We start from the raw sequence: 20,013 nt of genomic DNA, 5'->3' as shown, positions 1-20,013 counted from the left end.
GGTTGCTTGCTAGAGGCCTACTGAATGCAAATACGAATTCATGGTAGGCCCATTATGTAACCATATAACATCTCAAGTCTTTGCAAACATGTATAAATGAGCGTTTATTTCAAACTCGTGAGAAAGCTAAAGCAATGCACAAACTGACGGTAGCTAAGCGACATCGGAATTGAGGCCGGCGCTCATATATTGCTGACAAACAGATATTTGCCCTCTATTAGCTTTCCTCGCAAGGATCTGACGCCAATTTTGAAAGCCCTAGACAGCAGCTGAGGTTCCAAACCTGGTGCTGACCCTAATTCGAGACGGTTTGTTGCACACCGCCTTGGCCTCCCCAACCTTCCACAGCTATAACCTGGTAATTCAATGTGCCTAAATTCATGCCAAGCGACTTCCATGCATTGAAGTGATTGGCAACCGTGACTGTGCCACTGGACCTCTTGGAGTTTCGGATGGAGATGTACTGATTAAAGGTCGCTGTGCCCTGAATAGAAGGCTCATTGACACGAGTATTCTCCCAAATCGTGTAGCTTGACCCGTCACTGGTGACGCTACCTTTCACCGTGCCTTGGCTAGGATAGCCAAAGTTATCTTCCATGATGTAGTACTCAACAAGGGGGTTGGTGCTCCAGCCATAGACTGAAAGCAGGCCCACTCCGCTGCCGACACCAAAGTTGCCGCTGAATTTGATGGGGCTAGATCCGGGGGTATTAGTAAGGGGATAATACAAACAAAAGAATAACGGCAATGCTCACCTTGAACCACCGGGTTGCCAGCCAACGCCAACCTAGCTTTTATGTCAGCATCTCCGCTTGTGAATGGCATGCCAGAGGTGAACATACGACGAAGTCCTGGGGGTTAGACCAGTTGACGGCAAATCCAGTGCTTGAATGTGTGTAAACAACATCTCCACCAGTGGTGTAATCCTGGTTGTAGTTGATGGAGGAGCGGCGAACGTCGTTGTGTCCTCCAAGAACAAAGTTGTGAGGTCCACGCTCAATCAAGTCAATGTTGCGTTCCTCAACGGGAGCAGCCAAGGAGCTAGCAATGCCGGCTAAGGCAGCCAAGAAAGATGAGAATGCCACCATGATGATTTAGTATCTTCTTGGCAAAAACGATAAGATGGTTGAGATGAATGTGATGATTCAGATTTAAGCGGCTTGGCCATCCCTATATATATCATTTTCAGTAAATGCGCTTATTGGCGCGGCTACTCACCATCGGATAAGAAGACAACAAGAGCCATCTCACAAACAGGAATGTCGTCAAGAGCTCTGGGAAAGTGTTGCAATGCGCTAGGACTGTTTTACCAGCCTCATGCGGATCTGGGGTACGTCCGGTTAAGTACAGAATTTAGCCTGCAAATTACCTCGATCGATTACTTGCGGAGGAGGTAGTATTCCAGTGGCCCGTTAATATATATTTATATATCACACGGGATATTTTGCGGCACTTGTATGGGGTACGTGGTTAAATCTTTTTAATATTATAAATGGGCAGACATAATAGATGTGTGACTTTGTCCGATCTCTCCATGCTGGCAGTCTTTCTATGACGATTCCTTCTTTGTAATTGTTCTTTCTTTATTGCGGATTTCCTTAATTTTTGCATTGATATGACACATTTAACTATTTGTAATGAGTATTTATCCATTTACTATGCTTGAAGAGCTTTTTTTACGTCCAGACAACTCACCTTGGGTCTATCCATACTGTCAGCCGCTAATGTGAAATCTACAAACCTTTACCATGCTACCCGTTGATCACTAATATGGTTATAAACAAGAATCAAACCTACATCAGAAAGAAAATAACTAAATGATGAGGTCTGAGAAAAGAAGCATAGATCTTAACCTTGTCTGTTCTTGGTCCCTCCAATAAGCAGTTGTATCAATAGCCGCCCTTATCGTACATGGGGTGTCACCGTAAGTGGAGAAATCTCTTTGCGATCATGTAAATTTCCTAATACCAGTACTTAACTAGGCAACAGGTATCCTATACACGCTACTGCTTCAGCTTCAAGCAAAGCCACTCCCTCATGCTGCCCGACGTAATTCACTGCCGTCTTTTCCGTATCCCGTACTCCGTATCCCGTATCCCACACTCTGTTTCCACATGGTATTTAGCCTGTGGAATAAGGCGCTTAGAATCCGTCCGCAGCTATTGCTTTATTCGGCTTGATATGGTTTGTAAACTCCTTCAACCCCGCATTTTCTTCAAGATGCTTGAGATTCGACATTAAACCGTTAAATGGTTCATTAATTGGAACAGATGCTGATGCTTTGACAGCGGCTACCATTACAAGGGTGTTTTGCCTAAATAGAAGAATGCTAGATGGAGATGACAAAGTCGCCGACGGAGCTTACAGCAGCATACCCGTGTAACATGTCTTGCTCCTCCACTTAAGCCATATGCTCAATGATAGCATTCAACAGACTTCAGTGCTGAATTTATAATAGATATTCCATCTATGAATTTTGCCATTGGATTAATAGCAAAGCTTTTGATTACCTCTCGCTTTGTAAGAGCTCATGTTGTGTCTCTGCTGGTTATGTCTTATACTGGCCCGCATTACGCTGCCCTTTCGGCCATGTTACCGGCGGCCCTCATCGCTAGTTACGTTTCCCAGTATTTAGTTATGAAGAGACATCCAAGTTCCAAGTCAATGCGATATCCAAGTCAAGGGCCATTGAGTGTACTGAAGAAAGAGGCGGAAGAGGGTGGAGGTCAGTCGCAACGCTCTTCTGCTTCCTGTTAACCTGCATTGGGCATTAATATATGCATAAGCCTATAGACAGTTAACTCATAACTATAGATAACATATCGTGTGAACAGCCAATCAGTTGCTAGAACTGATAATCCTTCTTGGCAAGGTACATGAAAGCGACTGGTGATCTCAGGCTGATTGCTCTCGCACCAAAAATGGAACACTTTACATGAATATCTTAGATTTACTGCTTTTAAACAGATTTTTTGTTTACCACCTGAGTCTTAGTGCACGCTCTAATGCCTCTTTTACATTTTTACAGTTGAACGTTCTTCTCAGTTCACTATGTTCAAACCTGGTGGCGAATCTAGCGCAACGTCTTGTCTCGTCTGCTTGGTGGCGCACTAAACAAGTATGTACCTATCAGAAACCTTGGTTTCTGATAGGTATCTTTAGAAACATTGTTTCTACTAAAGTAGTATTGCTGCGTGTTATTATATGAGTTTCACATCATGTAGCACCGTAACCGTCGCCTCTGAAACGTCCTGCGCCAAGCAGCTAGGTTACTTGTATAACGCGCGCGAGAGAGTCTGGGATACTGAAGTACAGTGCCCCATACTTCTAGGACGAAAAAGAGACAACTGAATAAGAAGCCGATACTGATACATGAAAGAAGACTTGATGATGAAAACAGTATCAACGTGAATGTGAAACAAAATGCTGCAGGGCACTGAGAGTTTTAAGATAAAACGAGGTTTATGTCATTTTGATCAAAATGATGCCGCAATAGTTCTAGGACAAACTTGGCAACGCGATCGGTAATATTGCTAACGTCTCATGTTAGGTGTAGATAAGTAAATAGAAATGACATTAATCAATAGTGATCATAGGTCCCTCCCACATCTTACAGTCACCGTCTTGAATGTCACAGCCACTAGCTTATTCTTGTACCATATGTTAAGTTTTTTATCCAAATGAATCTTCTATTGAGAGGACATATGCCTTTAAACCTCAGTAACACCATATACTTCGCTTCAAATCCTTTCAATCATTCATATTTTCTACTCATCAACTAAAAGTATCCAGTTCCAGAACATGACAGGCGCTACTGACGGTATCCCAATCAATTGTCAAAGTCGCTGTAATAGGTAACGGTGTATCTACCGTCAGCACCTTGAACCACGCGAGCATAAAACTTCCCCTTTCCTTCGCCGCTACTAAAATCAATGGTAGCACCCTCTCTAGTAACAGCATGGTAATCAACAATTTCACCTGAAATCTGCTGGCTCTCGGTGATAAAGAACTTCATCTTCGGAGTGATCTGGATGCTCATGTCATTCCTTGGAGCAACCTAGCAATCAAAATCGAAATTAGTTATCTCGCCAATTTAAACTAGATAGGTTAACGTACCGATGCAACTGGAGTAACCTGCCCTCGATTATTGACCTTTGCAAGACCAACGAGATATGTGTTATTGGGCATGGTGAAATCTTGGCCGGTCTTAATCTCATAAGCGCCTGAAACGGCAGATGGACTGGTTTCTTCAATGACGGGGAAGTTCTGAATGACTTTCTTCTGAAATGTGCCTGAGAAGAAAATTTAATTAGCACTAGTTGCCTCTTTGCCTTCACTTGCAATAAACTTACTTCCGGGCACTGAATCATTGCCAAGGCGAGCCAGCAAGCTCATACCGCTGGTTACAACTACTCCTGGAACAGGTGCAGTAGGCACAGTGCCAGTCCCTGGCCAAGCAATGATTGGTTAGCATAGATCAAACATCAATGATATGGTAGGAATATGCGAACAATATGCTACTTACATGCATAAAAGTCCATGCCAGTACGGAGTTCAAAACTTCCACCCTGGGGGACAAACGCTGTATACCAAACGTTCATGAAAGGCTGTAGCCCACCAGTAAATTCAGGAGGTTCCATGAAGGTAGCATAGTTGGTATTTGCACCGCGATTATTCTCAATGGAGATGGTGTAGGATGTAGACATTTTGATAGACTGAATGCCGTTATTGATCTGAAAAATGCTTCAAGTGTTGTTTTATTTGCTATAGAGATAATAAGGAAGTGATGTCTGGGGAACGACGGCATGGCTTGCTTTTAAAGATGAAAGTGACAGGTTGGTTCGAATGGCGTAGGCCTGGATATGCCGAACGTAGTTGACTCGGCTGACACAGAGGGCATCACCGATTCAGTCAATTAGTAGTAATATCAAGCGATTTCTGAATAATACTTGGTTCTTTCTCCACTAGTATGCAGGGCAATATTATGCTCACAGGAATACGTACCTGAAAGCTAAGAATAGGGCCGCAAGTAGCGGCCTGATATTATCTAATGGTCGCTTCAAAAGCCATCATACAGTGACGCAGCTACTGAATGGCTGCATCATAGTCGATGCAGGAGTCTCACTAGCCAACACCAGCCGCTGGAAAGATTTCGTGGCAAATCAGGGTGCTGCAAGGGGCGTCAGCCTAGTTGACAACCTGCAGCCGGTGAGCACAATAAGGCTTCTCCAGCTGCATCACATCCCTGCTATGGTCAAACTATGGAACATAACAGTATATGATTGGATATACAGTATTGATTACATTACTTCTGATTCCAACAACTACTCCCTCATTGTGAGAATGTGAGTGTGTCTCTTGAAGTTACCTGCAGGTGATCCGTCAGAATGGAAACGATAACACAGAACATAAAATTGATGGCCTAGGGGCAGCAAGTCTTTTGAGTACGACTATAGGGAAAGTATATGTGCAGCCTCTCATCAAGTTGCAAATTGCACGCCTAGCCTCTCAAAGATCCAATGTTATAGACGCGTTGCAGTAGCATCGGGTAGCATGAAGGTGTATTACGGTAAGTATATGCAGTATTACTCATGCTAGTAATATCGCATATAACAGACCCACACAAGCATGCGAAAACCAAACTATTACGATTAGTTTGTGTAAGTATTCCTGTAGGGGTTCACTTCACAGATTTAACCGGCTTTAGCAGATCAAAACCAGGACCATTTCTTGGAGATCGGTGCTGGCTTAGCTTTATTTATTTATAACAATAATTATGTAGCTGCTCCTGGTAATATGAGCGCACTGTGAAAATTGAATGGGGTTTCTGGGTACGTATAACATCGCATTAGACTTTCATGCAAGGCAGTCATTACCTGGCGTTGGACTTGAAGAGGGACATATATAGTCTTCCTGCACTTCAACGTGGCACCCTGTGTACTGTTTGGGGTTTTCCAATGCGTTACAAGATTGTTCCTGCTATCATAAACGTAATACGGGTGCTCGTATCTTGGCTCTTTTTCCTTATTTGTTGGTTTATTGCTCCGTATAAGAGATTTCAATAAAAGAATGCAAACCCTCCTAGCCTATGCTGTATGGTAGTATTAGGAGACCAACCTGAGACATTTACGTACGTGTATAAATATTATTGGCTAAACAATCCATATCGCTTAAGCAGAGAGAACTAAAAGCGCCACTGTCGTAGTTTGCAGCAATAATGCATAGAGCTTTGCTTGCTTGTGTAGCATAGATCGAGAATGAGTAGCTCAAGCTGCTGGCATGCGATTGGATCAAATAATGCAGTTCATTACATCAAAGATGGAACTGTCTCATATTCGGTAAAAGGGTCTTGGCAGCTCCATTAATAGGTGACACGTTAGCATGCATATGCAGGCCAAAGGCAACACATAGAGTGGCGGATTGGTCGAGAAAGCGAGGACTTCACGTAAGAAGGCAGAAGAGACGAGGAAATGAGAGAATCAACGTGGATGTAGAGTAAGAATCGGAGCGGCATGACGAGGCGCAGCTTTTTGAACAAGATGGCAGCGAGATTATACTTCCAGCATAAGAGTAGGTAACGTATTTTGTCACAGAACTCAGGGTTAACTGTAGCTTAGCAATATAATGGAATTTTTGAGAAAGTGAATATGCAGGAAAAATACTAAGAGATCAGTGAGTCACCAGATTTAGCGGCCTTGTAGATAATAAGAATGTGATAGAAAGCTAGATTGTTGTCGCTTCTGTCAAACGATTGGTGTCGTTTTATCTAGTAACATCCACCAACCTGATTGTGGCTGAAAAGTGTCAAATACTGCCTGGTTTTCACTTGTGGTTGCTATCATGCCTATCGAGCCGGCTATGACAGTGGTGTCATATTCAGTCATTGTCGATGTATCAACAACTTTGACCGGTACCTCGACCACAGCTTTTGGCACCGAGTCAGCTCGAATGATTGGAAAAGCAACATCATCAATGACCAATCTCATCCTGTCTTCGGGGTTTTCATCATCAAATAGAAATATCGGTAGCATCTCGTCTGTGTACTGATGGATTTTGCTGCCTTCGCCATCCCAAAAGCAGAAAGCGGTGATCCATCCCGACAAGGACTTCAAACCCCTTCCAGAAGCTTCTGCACCAGTTTTGTGTACTGCCTTCATCCAGAAATCTTTGGTAGTCTGATCGTCTGGATGATCATACGTCTCAATCATTTTTTTCGACCACTTTGATGAGTAGTTTGCTCCATTCCTTAGGTTCATCGCCAAATTCAGCAAGCTTTGGCAATCTCTCGAGGAGACTGACCCAATCTTCTCTCTCGCCGAGGAGCGTAACGCTTGGAAAGCCACAGCCCACTAGAATAATATATTCGAAATATGCTTTTGTAGTTGCCATCATAACCATTGCGGCTACACTGACATCGTTGCTAGTGCTAGTAGTGAAATTCGGGAGCATCCAGCTTGCAAGCTCTGGATCGATCACATTTCCTTGTATCAATTGGGAAAACAAAACTGCAGCGTATGCCATGTCCAAGTTTTCCATAGTTTGTGGCGTTAGGTCGACTATTAGCTGTTTCTGGCCTTTATGTGTGACAAAAAGGTGTCTCAGCTCCTCAGCGTGGGCATTGATATAGAAGCTGAGCTGAGTCGTAATAGCTAGCCATATATCATCAGGACGAATTACGAGGTGAAGATCTTGCTGGAAGGCGCGGATGATCCCTTCAATCAGACCACCGCCGTAGGGGATCACTTCGCTTTGAGGATTTTGATCAACATCGGCGAAGGAGTCGTGCAGAACTTTTCTTGATTCAGGGCCTATTGGCTTGTTTGTGCGCACATCTTCGGCATCCTCTGGAAAGACTGTCCAAGACCGCGACGCGGCCCGAAGAAGCTGAATAGATGAGTGTGCTGTTTTATCTTGATTCGAACCGATGACTTCTGGGTTTGGTCTGGTGACCACATGCGCGCCCAATAGTCTTCTTAAGCCGCTTGATGTCTCTTTATTGTTGGTAGATTGAAGAGGCAGAGGCTGGTCTTTATTATTGATGGATCGAAGAGACAGAGGTTGAAATGAAAGTGTTTTGTTGAGTTGGAAGCTTGCTAATGCTGCAAGTAAGACACAAGCCAGTACAGCCTTCCAGCTGAACCACAAGTTGTCGCGGTTCATCCCGCTTGCTTCGTGAGAACTAGAAGTGGCCTTTGACATTTTCTATTTGTTGAGAAGACTTGAGAGGAAAAACATTTAAGAGCCCATATTGCGAAGCTTGGTTACCTTTTATGTTCGCACCGTAAGGCAGTAATAACCCGTCCATCACAACATGCAATCTGTTCATGCCAAGCATATTGGCGTGGAGCATAGCAACGGAAACGTGTCGTCTATCCAAGGCTGAAGGCAATTAAATACTCGTATTCAACTAGTCTCGGAGCCTGCCGAGTCCAGACTAGGGCAGCTTAAACACAACTTTAAACTAATCATGAAAGCCCCGCCCGGTGTGAAGCTGATTGCCCGTTCATTTGGCCAGTAATTCGTTTGATGCCGTGGTTTATATCCACATGTAACGAATGGACGGTGTCTCCAGATCAGACGTCGTAAAAAACATAAGAGACACAAGTCTACTTACTTTCACAAGTTCATAAAGTCTATTCATCTCTATCTAGTTTACCAAGAGTTCTATTGAGGTTCTCGCGTCGCTTTTTGCGTGTTAATTCGCATTTCTTCGGCCTCGTCTCTGATTTGCGCATCGCTGAGTCTTCCTTTCTTGTGAGAAATCTTTTGCATCTCTCGTGTCGCATACTTCGTGTCCAATTAAGCGCGGCGGGCCTCAATTTGAGCCTTATGAATCGCCAAAATCTCGGCTTCTTCCCTGAGCGTCTGAATAGCAGCGGGACGAGCGTCAATACGCAGTTTCCACGTAGCCAGTTTTTTGAGATGGCTAATGTCCACGCCAGAGCGACTGTTCCAGAGAGTGCCCCATACATATGCATCGGCCACGGCGAGATTTTCGCCAAATAAATAAGAGCGACCGTCTGCGAGTTGGTCTTCCAAGAGTTGGTATGCTCTTAGGAGCTTGTCCGAGTTGAACCGGACGCCTTGCTCGGTCATCAGTTTGCGCATGAGCGGTATGTGCTTCTGCGCGATCTCAGTTGCGAGTTGAACAAGGAACTGGTCGGCTTTTGCGCGCTGCAGAGTACCGGGTGGCGGGAGCATGCCGGATTTTGGGCGCTGATCGGCAAAATATGAACACACGATGATTGTTTCAGATAATATGTCGCGATCTTCGTTGTCAAGTTGCAGAACAGGTACGTAAAGTAGAGGGTTGATATGAGCAAAGTCTTCCCCGTTGGATGTACTCTTGCCAAAGACGTCAAAGTGAACCAGCTCATGTTCAATTCCAAGCTCGTTGGCAACGAGCTGAGCAGCTCGCGAACAGGTATCGTAGGCAATATACAGCTTCATTGTATGACGCAACCGTTGTCGAATTACGAGAATGAAGTTGAGAAAAGTGAACACGCAGACTTGAGAGTGATTCTTGTTAAGTTTCTTGCTAAATTTGGGACTGAACGCAGCTTATATACATTTGATGAGCTACCAAAACACCAGGCGCTTCTTGTTTGATGTACATCAACACCTGTTCGCGTCTTTGCAACATGCGATAGTCTTTGGCAGCTATTTGCAAACAAAGCGGAGAAGGCGTCAGTGAGAGTGGAATAACAGGGGGTGGAGTTTGCACTGTGGCAGGCATAGTCTTGAGTTGCTGGGCTGGCGCTAATAAGGCCGGCAAGAATTTGCGGCGGATAGGACGAAGTTTTGCTGCTGGGGGCAGCCATTGCTCGCGCTTTTTCGTAACAATCTTATAGCAACTTAGCTAAGCCTCTATAATTCCGTAAGTAAACGAAATAGGATACGGTAAGAAATTGCGGAGAGTGGACGGCCACTCGTTCTTATACACATGGCAAAGTAAGAGTCATGATCACATATCCTGGATAACTCTGCACACTGCTGTAAGCGCAATATTTTGTGATTGGTAAGCTGGTAATTCGGAATGTCTTTAATTCTTCAATTTCTTCGCAAATCCCATAAGCGCCCCGAATATCACAGAAGTAGAGATCAGCTGCAATGATTAGACCGCAGAAGCTTCAAAGTGTGAAGGCCAGCATACCATGCTCTATCTTTATTATCGTCACTAACTGCCTTGTTATTCGTTAAGCCACAACTGGGGTGCTAGATAACCTTTCCCCTCTATTAGCTCTGTAAAATACTATTTCACCATTCTTCATAAAGTCATCAAACCTAGGCCACGGTCAGCCACCCGGTATCGAATTCTAACATCCTGTAGCAACTGGAGCAGCTTTGCAACAGCTCTTGTGGGTCTTCCAAGCATTGCCCTGTCAAGATGAGCGGCTGTACTGCAGGTTTTTCAACCTGAATCTCGCAAACTACCTCTACTGCCTCTTGTGATCCTGCTGCATGTCGTGGTACATAAACGACATCCATCGCCTGATCCCGAGACTTCGTGGTATAATATAGCCTCCCCAGGAGCGTATATTCTGCTTGTTCCCCCTTTCCTCCTCTTTTTCTTAACTTGGCTGCTATTGTGCTATTGCTGCTACCGTTGCTATTGCTTATACTCTCGCCATCGCTGCCACAGAGCTTAGCTCTGTGGAATACTACCATACCATTCTTCCTGAAGCCTTCCGACCTGGGCCGCGATTGGCCATCCCGTATCGGACTCAATATCCTGTAGCAGCTGTACTACAGCCCTTCTCTCTCGTGCATCTTCCAAGCATTGCCCCGCCAAGATGAGCGGCTGAATCGAGTGAATTCGAGCAGCGCCCCCTGGCCGGCCAGCTGCAATCCCGCATATTTTTACACAGTTATCTCTAATATCTGCCAGTCTTTCTCGGTAGTCTTTCAGCAGCGTGAGAGGGTTTGATTGGTCGATCGGCTTGGCAAGAAGTAAAAGGACGCGGGCGAAATGGTAGTACGACAGAGTGGCTGCAGATACCTGTGTTGGAAAGAGGATCTCGTCGAAAACCGGCTCTTGAGGGCCTTGTGGAAGTGTCAAGTGACTGGAAAGCGTGTAATGAGAGTATGGCTCAAAGTCGGCATCCAGCCGAGAGTGCCAATTATCTAAAGCGCCCCAAAGATAGAACCAGCTATTGCGCTCAGGATTTTTCATGATTCGATCGCCACTGCTGGGTGTCGTAGTAAACTGGTCGATGATGTTGATTATTAAGGAGAATAGTCGTACCCAGGGCGTCCTAGACGTGGACGTAGACTCGGCGCCAAAGGCATCGTCATGACTCTCGACGTTGTTATAGGAAGTTTTAAAGTTGAGTATTGGTGTGCGTTTTTGATCGTATGAGTGAAGGAGGTCGTTGGGCATGCAGAGCCAATAGCTAGCTAGAGCAGCGGGATTCGCAGGTTGTTTGAAAGGCGGAAAGTAGGATTTTGTCGTAGTAGTAGAAGTATCGTTCGGATATCTCGCTAGCTTATTCTTTACGTCATGTATCCGCCTATAGCCTACTATTAGCTTCGTTCATTTTGTTTATTTTGACAAGGAAAAAGTCATCCAGCACCAGAATTTCATTATCCAGCTCTTCAATTGCAGTAGCATCAGTAGTCCTCGCTATGGCTGGAGTGATGAATAACAGAATTGAGGTGTTGGATAACTTTTCCCTTGATACATCTTCATCAACGAGATTGGTGAAGCAAATGGGGTTCTTTGATTAACACGGAGGAGATGGATACTTACGCGTGGAACTCATCGTAGTTCGAATCAATCAATTCATAAACTGTCAAAATAGCACTGCTTGCTGTTGCCACATCCAAAAGCGACGTATCGCCAATCGTATCGTAGAGTTGTGACTGCTGCTGAGAGCTTGTAGCTGCCTGGTGATAGTAGTTGGCAGCTTTGAATGCCCAGTCCACATGACCTGCGCTGGGATACATTTCCGTCAAGGCCAACGTGCTCCGTAAGCCGCAATTCGTGGCTCGAAAGCCACCCACATGACTCAGATGTTTAGCAGAAAGCGCTGCTACTGCGTACTTCAAGGCAGGGTTAGTCCCAACGAGGCGAGGGATGCGAGTCTGAAAGAAACATTTCTCGTCGAAAATGCCTAGCCTGTTACTGATTAAAAGGGTCAAAGGTAAGTAGGTATGATATAGTGGAGACATACCACGGGGCCAAGTTGTCAACATAATGCCGAAGAAGGAAAACGATCTCTTGTTCGCTCTCGAGCATAAACTCCGAGGCTAGGGCAGCAAGCCCCATTTCAAACTCGCTATTTGATGTAGAAGAGAGCAATCCCGGTGATACCTCCGGAGCTGGTCCAGAAGTTTGGAAGTTGGCAGGTAGATTGCCCACACCTGTTTCGTGAACGTTATTGCTGTCGCCGACATCGAAGTGAAAGTCCACTGGTAATGACATGGACGGATCCAAGTTCTGCAACGTAGTTTCTGCTGCTTTGGGGAAGTTTAAGGAAGAGATGTCTAAAGATTCTGTCCGTTGGATGGACAACAGCCCGCTGCCATGGCGAGATTCTATGATAGAACCTTCCTGTATCATGGATGTATTTTCAGTCGTATCAGAGAATTCATTTGTGGGCTGTATCTTTGTGGATCGAGAAGATTGCCTCTTCTGTCTCTTGTGAGGCAGTTTGGACCCATTGTTGATGAACTTCCAATCTTCATTGTACCCGGGACATTCATGTTTTGCAGACACACACTGCTTGCAACTAGGTCGTGTTCCATCGCACTGATGTGCTATCAATTAGAGTATTGTCCACAACGGCGGTTACCAAGGAAATCAGAGACACGATAAGCACGTACCTTGATGTGCCGCTTTCTGCATCGTTGACAAGCTGATCCGGGGGACATTGCCGTTCGCAGCAAATGTGCGCATGTATGTATGTACACTCAGTCCTACTCCGTATACTATGTCCGCCTGGCTCAGGCAATGAGAACAGTTGGGGACTCGGGAGTGGTGTTGGTGACTGGCAATGGAGGATGTTACCCGTTGAGGCAAGAAATCGACCCTTGAGCCGGGTTATGGATTGAAAGGACATTGAGTAGTTTCATTGATGTCACATGAGGCAGGAAAGGCAAACGGGCAATTTACTTTCATCTAGTCTCATCAATCACCCCCGGAAGGCTGGGCGGGCTAATATCGGGAGGATGACGTTGCTTCTTTGGGCTAAATATCCCGTCTTTCCTCCTTTCGGCAAATGCTGCTTAGCCAGCCATACATGCTCTCATCCTTTCATTTGCCTCTCCATCATATTGATCCTGCCCATGCCTATTGCAATAAACGCCGCTGCCTTGTTCATGTCCTAATACCACATTCTAACAGTAGATTTTTGATACTTCGTTACCCATTTACTGCCAAGAAAGCGCCATGGCGGAATCCTCGCACTCTCTCGCCAAAAGACAGCGCATGTCAGCATCAGAGACAAACAAATATCCCGTCATCGCTGGCTACAGAATCGCCAGTTACGCATCGCCAGGAAAACAACTGACAATGAGTGAACAGAGAATAATATACCACGCATGGAAGAGTGAGTATCCTTATTAATCTTTCATTTTTGCGGCGAGTAGATGAGACTATGCAATTTTTTAATATCCCCAGTACAATGTCCTGATTTGGAATAGCCATCCGCTCTTTTAAAAGCAGCTTGATATCTTTTGGTATCATAGCTATGACGACGTGTTAATGGGAATCTAAACAACTAACAGTTTATAGAGAGCGGCTCACCACATAACCCGTTATGCTATACTTGCCGCAAGCCAGGCAACATGTTATTAGATTGCGGTGCCTGCTGCCGATCATACCACCAAACATGCGTTCCGGAGCTATCGGAGCGAAAAACGGAATTGTATTGTGATGCATGCGTCAAGAGAGGCTGGCACAATCATCCTCCATTGTTTGAAGATGAGAAACTGAACCAGACTCGTCCAACAGTTATGAATGAGCCTGTGCAAAGGACCACAGTCAAGTTTGAGGAATTCAGGCCAGTTCGAGGGACTTCCAAAAGCGCTGGTTCCGAGAAGACGAGTGACAAATCCGATTCGGACCGCCCATCACCTGCATCGGAACATGGTAAACCACCAAGCAGCGGACATGGCGACGTTATGCGCTCTCTTCAGAGCCTTCGCGAAAGAGTCACAATGCTTGAGAAGGAAAATGAGGCAATGCGACTCAGCTCAAGACCCAATAACCCAAAGAAGCGCGGATTCAGCGACTAATGAACAGGTTGAAAGGGACTTGTTGCTCTGGAGTTAGCGGCTACAGAGCTTGTATACTATCACACTGTCTATTGGGCGTAGGGATTTCTTTGTTTCTTTTGTTCCTTTCTATCTTTCTTCTCCAACTTAGCGAGCTATTATGAACAACAATCTGACTTTATTTTTGTATCATTTTCCATACTGTCTCCCAAGTAGTTATTAGTATAATAATTCCATATGACACGTTATTCTTGTAACAGCGATCAAATTATGTTATAATCGTCGATATCTTGTTGAACTTATCGTGTCGTGCTACCATACCCTCAATGGTTAACCTTCTTGAATGACGTCAAGTTATGAAAAGGCTTGAAGTGACTTGGGTTTTAGCGGGCGATATTTCCGCATTCGGCATATTGCGAAATAACGAGCGTGCGAGCATTTTCTCAGAAAGGAATGGAATCAAACCTGCCCCAAATAGCTAGCCCGTTCACTCCCGCGGAAGCTGAGAGCCTGAGAATCGACGCCCGAGGATCTCTCACCGTGGAATGCAAAAGGTGTCGGGCTACTTATTCCTCTGTGGGACATCTTATCTCAACGCTTACCAGCTTGAAGAGCTTCTCGAACAAGTGATGCTCTAGAAAACCCTCACAATGGAGTGCGATCTCCGCTATAGCTTAGCGCTTATCTACCATATCTGTTAAGGATACAGTAACAGCTTCACTTTTACTACAAAGCGGGATCGCCAGCAACGCCAAATTCGGCTAAGTTGTACGAGATATGACATTATAGGCGGACAAGTTTTGCATCCCGCTGTATACACGGGCGATTAGACTTATTATGGAGTTAAAGAATAGCAAGGTAATAAGAAAAAAGAGTCACACTTCGTAAACTATAAAGCACCGACGTTCAACTCATCAAGGCCCATCCAGTCCATTCAACAGCCTTCTCAACAGTCTTCTCAGCCCCTACCAAATTAACATAACATCAACCCAAGAGCGAGCTTAGGGAAAACTATCAAGGAAAGCAACAAGCATTTGCCTATCGAAATGTCTTCTAGCTTTGCAACCCTTCCTGCCAATAGGAAGTCAACCCCGACTCCCTTTACTGTGGCAATTCCAGAAGAGCAACTCAGCGACTTCCGAAAGCTCTTAGAGTTGTCAAAAATCGGACCAAAGACGTACGAAAACGAATTATCTGATGGCCGGTTCGGCATCAGCAGAGACTGGTTGGTTCAAGCCAAGGAAGAGTGGCTGAAGTGGGACTGGTAAGCAACTGTAACACAATAGAGATTGAGTCAGTTCGCAACTAATGCATCTATAAAGGCGTGCCTGCGAGAAACACATTAATAGCTTTCCCAACTTCACTCAGCCTGTCACAGAGAACGACGATGTTTTCAACATTCATTTTGTCGCACTATTCTCCCAAAAGCCCGATGCGATCCCGCTGCTCTGCCTGCACGGGTGGCCAGGCAATTTTCTAGAATTCTACTCCATTTTGCGTATCTTGACTGCGAGATACACTCCTGAGACGCTTCCGTATCATGTTATCGTCCCCTCTTTGCCTGGTTATGCCTTCTCTTCTCCGCCGCCACTCACAAGAGACTTTCAGCTTCAGAACATTGCAAGTATTATGAACTCATTGATGGTTGAGCTAGGATTTGGTAGTGGATACGCTGTCCAAGGAGGCGACATTGGCAGCAAGATTTCACGTGTTCTAGCTGCAACTTTTGACACAGTAAAGGCTGTTCATAGTAAGTTGAGAGATAAGCTGATTAAGAGTAGCGATACTGATATCCAACGCAGTTAACTTTTGTATCATGCCTGAGCCAGAAGGTATCAAGGATAGTGATATCAGCGAAATAGAGAAACAGGGCTTGGAGCGATCCAGCACATTCAAGGCACTCGGCTCTTCATACGCTCTTCAGCATGCAACCAAGCCCAGCACAATTGGACTCGTGCTCGCTTCAAACCCGATTGCGCTTCTTGCATGGTAGCGTCCACCGAGTGAAGTCAATCACATTTGTGCACGGCTAATGAGATGACTATTTTAGGATTGGTGAAAAATTCCTCGCTTGGACAGACGAGAATCCTCCAATGGAAGAAATTCTGTCTTCTGTTACGCTTTATTGGTTGACTGAGACATTTCCAAGATCGATCTACCCATACCGACAGGTAAGCATTCTTTCTCCGAAGAAAAGTAAAGCAATTTCTTACCAGATTAATAGCTATTTACTCCCGGACTTATTGGTGCTCATGAAAACCCTGAGTGGTACATCAAAAAGCCGTTTGGATACTCATTCTTCCCGAAGGAGCTTGCACCAATCCCCCAAGCTTGGGCTAAAACAACCGGAACTCTGGAGTTCTATCGTCAGCACGAGAGCGGCGGACATTTTGCCGCTATAGAAAAGCCTGAAATTCTGCTTGCCGATGTGGAGGAATTTCTCCAACAGGTGTGGAAATAGTGAATGTAACGTTGGACAACGGACTGGTTTGTGGCATCGCTTTACTCTTTACCCGAGAATTTATAAAAAGTACGGGTAGCGGCAATAGTATGAACGGATTGTAACGAGAAGTATATAATAAATAGCATGGAATTATGATGATTAAAACTAGAATTCTATGCATACACTCTATAGAGACAGGGTTATCTTTGCTTATAGTTTATTGAAGACTGCTGGAGATGTCTACCTCATCATCCTCTCATCCGTTATGAGGCTGAAATACCCGTATCCTATCATACCCGTACACCTTTTGTACTCCCCCATCAGTCTCCAATATGTTATGGGTCGTGCCTATATTTGCTGATCTGAACTCGAGAAGAACGTTTAGCTCGCCGTGGAAAGCAATTACGTCTCGATTGAGCGCATTAGCGACTCTTTGCCCCGTTGGTGCTAAATGCTGCCTGCCAAAAGGTATTGGATCGGCTCCGTTGCGTGAGAACAGGTAGATTGGCTTCCCTAGTTGTTGCGGAAGAAATCTGGCTTTGTGGTCTATGTTATGTTGCATTGTTGGCAAGATGGTATCTTGCACCACGTTCGTTGCAGTATCTCCCCAGGGCCCTTCCACGATCGCGCCGTTTTGAACCGTGTTCCTCCATTCAAGCAGCCTACCACTAGTATCGCCGTGAGTCATGAAACTCTGGAGACCTGGGACACCATTGATTGAATCAAGATAGGCAACCTGGCCTGTCCACGGCGGTTGTCCCGCAGGACCATTAAGAAGAGGGCCTTCTTTAAATGTTGCTTGTAAGGGGCCTAGCGGCTGCGACAAAAAGCTGCTGTCTCCTCGCGAGTCATTCGTGTCAAAAATGCTGACATGTCCCGTGGGGTCGACGTAGTTGACAGGGTCGTTTAAACAGTAAGCATAAGGGTTGATCTCTCCAGAGAGAAACGGACTCCATTGATCTGGGCTGTGGAAGCGCATCAAAACGGGATTGTATACGCGGCATCCATTGCCAAGATGGTACCAACCAGTGATAGGATCCTTCCACTGACCGTTGAAGCCAAGAGAGCCTGATGTACCATATCCATAAGGCATGTACTGCTGCTGCTTGATGCTGTCCAGTTTCTGCGTATCATACCATGCCAAGATTGACTGATGGCTATCTGTAGCCCAAAAACGTATCTGAGAGCTCCCGTTCTTTTGCGTTGTAATTTGACCCCAGCACGTTTTACCATCAGACAAGAAACTTATTTTCTGATCTCCGCTCGTGATAGCAACAAGTTTGTTACCCCGGTAGTGGAGATAGGTGTTCAGTAAGCCTGCTTTTTGACAAACTAATTTGTCGCTCGCATCGTAATAATATTGACTCAGTACCTTATCCTTAGCATCAGATACCATACTCAAACGACCTTTAGCGTCATAATTAAGCTTGCGGCCTTGTTCATCCCGGATCAGACACCCGTTTCTGTCATACACTAAAGCAACTTCGGTCGCATACTTTGTATGCGTATTAGTTATCTTGGTCAATTGCGTTGGATCTTCGGGATTATAAAGATAGCTTCGGGTATTTTGAGATTGGTCTTCAAAAGTATTCACAATCTTTACTAGATTGTCATATTTGTCAAAGCTGAACTGCTGTCTTGAAATCTTTTGCCCTGCTTCGTCTATCATTGGTTGTGCTCCCTGATACTTGTAATCGACTAAGCGGGACTGCTGATCGTACTCGAAACTCTCTTCCTTCAGCAATTTATCTTTGTCGCCCTTCATAGTGCGATTTGTGAGAAGGCTCATTTCGTTAAAAGTCTGTCCTGACTGGTGGAGCAGTGCTTTTCCTGCATAGATGATCCGCTCAATTTCTCTGCCAAACTCATCGTATTTAAGACTCGTTCTTAGGCTTTGTTCTTTCCCGTCATAACAACATTTCTCAGACAAGCGATTGCTCTCATCATAGGCGAATGTGGTCCTAGAGTCTCCTTGCACCACTTGCTTTAGACGACCAAATTGGTCGTACTGGATTTCCAGCTTTTGACCATGCACATCTGTGTAGGTTCTCAACTTGCCCGCCATTGAATATGTAGACTGTGTTGAAAATTGTTTGTTGAGGTCAATTTGGGTATTCTCTTTTACCAAGAGACCGGATGGTGAATACTCTCGCAATTCGGCGGCGAACGAGCTTCTGAGGGCCAATAAAGCTGACGATCTTCGGTCATATTGGTATGTTTCCAGCTCATCTTTACTTTTCATGCTGGTAACAGCGCCATCGAGAGCATGATCATAGCTAAAATCCAATTTATTCCCTTGAGATGTCTGAATGGTAGCTGGGTTTTGCTCATTTCCTTTATAAGTCATACGAGTGGTACGAGTACCCAAAGTCTGGGTTGTAACTCGACACCATCCATCAAATGTTTGAGTGCCCATAGTGTAATCATCAACTTTAGTTGAAACAGGCAAGGCAGACATGCTATGAGCTGCGTATTGAATGAAAATTTTGCGACCGTTTGGATAAGTAGTCTGAACTAGCCGGTCAAAGCCGTCAAGCTGATATTCCGTGATATTGTTAGAGTTGTCCCTCTTTTCAACGGGGCGTCCCAGCCCATCATAGGTATAGTCAACTTTCTTGTATGCTTTGCCGTCGCTTTTTAATAAGACCTTTCGTGAGACTGCGCCAAATTTATTGAGTTTGGTTTTAGTTTTGCCTTCGCCTTGAATACCCTCGACATGAGTCATAGACACGGGATCAGTTTTGGCTAAAATGACTGCACCACTGTTATCAGTCATTTTGCAGAGGCAACCCCAATCGTCATATTCCAATCTTCGTTCGTTGCGCTGCTCGATACTTTTATCGCCCTCTTTTAGCCAGTCAATGCTGTTTATCGCGATGCACTGCCCGAGTCCATTATACTTTCGCTCTTGAATAGCGCCGAATGGCCCAAGCACTCCGTCAGAATCGTCTTGCCTCTCGATACGGCATATTCTTCCTAAGCCATCTATGTGGTGGCGAATCTGAAGACCTTGGAAGTCTGTTGTCGTTATACTGTACCCAGATGCCCCTTCTGTGATAGTATATTCATTCTTCATAACTGCCTCATAAGGTCTTTTCCCCGGAGATACCATGGCTAGGGTTATTCTGCCTATCTTGTCATATTGAACATGTCGTTCAATTCCATTTTTGCCTCTGTGAGAAACAGCAAAACCGGTATTCGTAGACAGTACTGTGGCACTTTGCTCGGTATGGTGGTCATAAGTGGTAATCTCCGTGGTTTTCTTGAGTTGATTGGCAGATAGATTCGAGTATTTCCAGGCATATTTCGTTTCATATTTACCTTTCAATTGTATAATTTGCTGTTGGAGCCGC

The 20,013-nt window shown here is 45.0% G+C and overlaps 8 protein-coding genes across 8 annotated transcripts; 2 read left to right on the top strand and 6 right to left on the bottom strand.

Moving 5' to 3' along the window:
* Positions 1–295: 295 nt before the first annotated feature.
* On the bottom strand, positions 296–1,088 carry TrAtP1_010181 (uncharacterized protein; the record flags this gene model as incomplete). The annotated part of the gene is made up of 3 exons (XM_014089562.2): positions 296–695; positions 756–787; positions 843–1,088. 3 exons carry the CDS (start codon positions 1,086–1,088, stop codon positions 296–298), a joined length of 678 nt encoding a protein of 225 aa, XP_013945037.2.
* Positions 1,089–3,686: 2,598 nt separating this feature from the next.
* TrAtP1_010180 (uncharacterized protein) lies at positions 3,687–4,803 on the bottom strand. Its single transcript, XM_014089889.2, has 4 exons — positions 4,526–4,803; positions 4,353–4,448; positions 4,117–4,292; positions 3,687–4,057 (listed from the first exon to the last, which is right to left on the bottom strand). Exons 1-4 carry the CDS (start codon positions 4,704–4,706, stop codon positions 3,830–3,832), a joined length of 681 nt encoding a protein of 226 aa, XP_013945364.1. The 5' UTR covers positions 4,707–4,803; the 3' UTR covers positions 3,687–3,829.
* Positions 4,804–6,588: 1,785 nt separating this feature from the next.
* TrAtP1_010179 (uncharacterized protein) lies at positions 6,589–8,334 on the bottom strand. Its single transcript, XM_066114596.1, has one exon. It carries the CDS (start codon positions 8,197–8,199, stop codon positions 7,201–7,203), a length of 999 nt encoding a protein of 332 aa, XP_065970692.1. The 5' UTR covers positions 8,200–8,334; the 3' UTR covers positions 6,589–7,200.
* A 465-nt stretch (positions 8,335–8,799) lies between these two features.
* On the bottom strand, positions 8,800–9,935 carry TrAtP1_010178 (uncharacterized protein; the record flags this gene model as incomplete). Its single annotated transcript, XM_014089589.2, has 1 exon — positions 8,800–9,935. The coding sequence occupies exon 1, from the start codon at positions 9,448–9,450 to the stop codon at positions 8,800–8,802; it is 651 nt and encodes a 216-aa protein (XP_013945064.2). The 5' UTR covers positions 9,451–9,935.
* A 368-nt stretch (positions 9,936–10,303) lies between these two features.
* On the bottom strand, positions 10,304–13,084 carry TrAtP1_010177 (uncharacterized protein). Its single transcript, XM_066114595.1, has 4 exons — positions 12,826–13,084; positions 12,174–12,751; positions 11,750–12,118; positions 10,304–11,510 (listed from the first exon to the last, which is right to left on the bottom strand). The coding sequence occupies exons 1-4, from the start codon at positions 12,871–12,873 to the stop codon at positions 10,646–10,648; spliced, it is 1,860 nt and encodes a 619-aa protein (XP_065970691.1). The 5' UTR covers positions 12,874–13,084; the 3' UTR covers positions 10,304–10,645.
* Positions 13,085–13,248: 164 nt separating this feature from the next.
* Positions 13,249–14,474, top strand: TrAtP1_010176 (uncharacterized protein). Its single transcript, XM_014089894.2, has 2 exons — positions 13,249–13,550; positions 13,736–14,474. The coding sequence occupies exons 1-2, from the start codon at positions 13,391–13,393 to the stop codon at positions 14,236–14,238; spliced, it is 663 nt and encodes a 220-aa protein (XP_013945369.2). The 5' UTR covers positions 13,249–13,390; the 3' UTR covers positions 14,239–14,474.
* A 615-nt stretch (positions 14,475–15,089) lies between these two features.
* Positions 15,090–16,678, top strand: TrAtP1_010175 (uncharacterized protein; the record flags this gene model as incomplete). Its single annotated transcript, XM_014089511.2, has 5 exons — positions 15,090–15,481; positions 15,540–15,967; positions 16,020–16,206; positions 16,268–16,388; positions 16,442–16,678. The coding sequence occupies exons 1-5, from the start codon at positions 15,264–15,266 to the stop codon at positions 16,676–16,678; spliced, it is 1,191 nt and encodes a 396-aa protein (XP_013944986.2). The 5' UTR covers positions 15,090–15,263.
* A 238-nt stretch (positions 16,679–16,916) lies between these two features.
* TrAtP1_010174 (uncharacterized protein) lies at positions 16,917–19,772 on the bottom strand (the record flags this gene model as incomplete). Its single annotated transcript, XM_066114594.1, has 1 exon — positions 16,917–19,772. The coding sequence occupies one exon, from the start codon at positions 19,770–19,772 to the stop codon at positions 16,917–16,919; it is 2,856 nt and encodes a 951-aa protein (XP_065970690.1).
* Positions 19,773–20,013: the final 241 nt, after the last annotated feature.

The sequence above is a fragment of the Trichoderma atroviride genome, chromosome 5 (genome assembly GCF_020647795.1).
Source record: "Trichoderma atroviride chromosome 5, complete sequence".
NCBI classification, from domain to species: Eukaryota; Fungi; Ascomycota; class Sordariomycetes; order Hypocreales; family Hypocreaceae; genus Trichoderma; species Trichoderma atroviride.
Note: the sequence above shows the minus strand (reverse complement) of the source record. Positions and strands in the feature narration are given on the sequence as shown.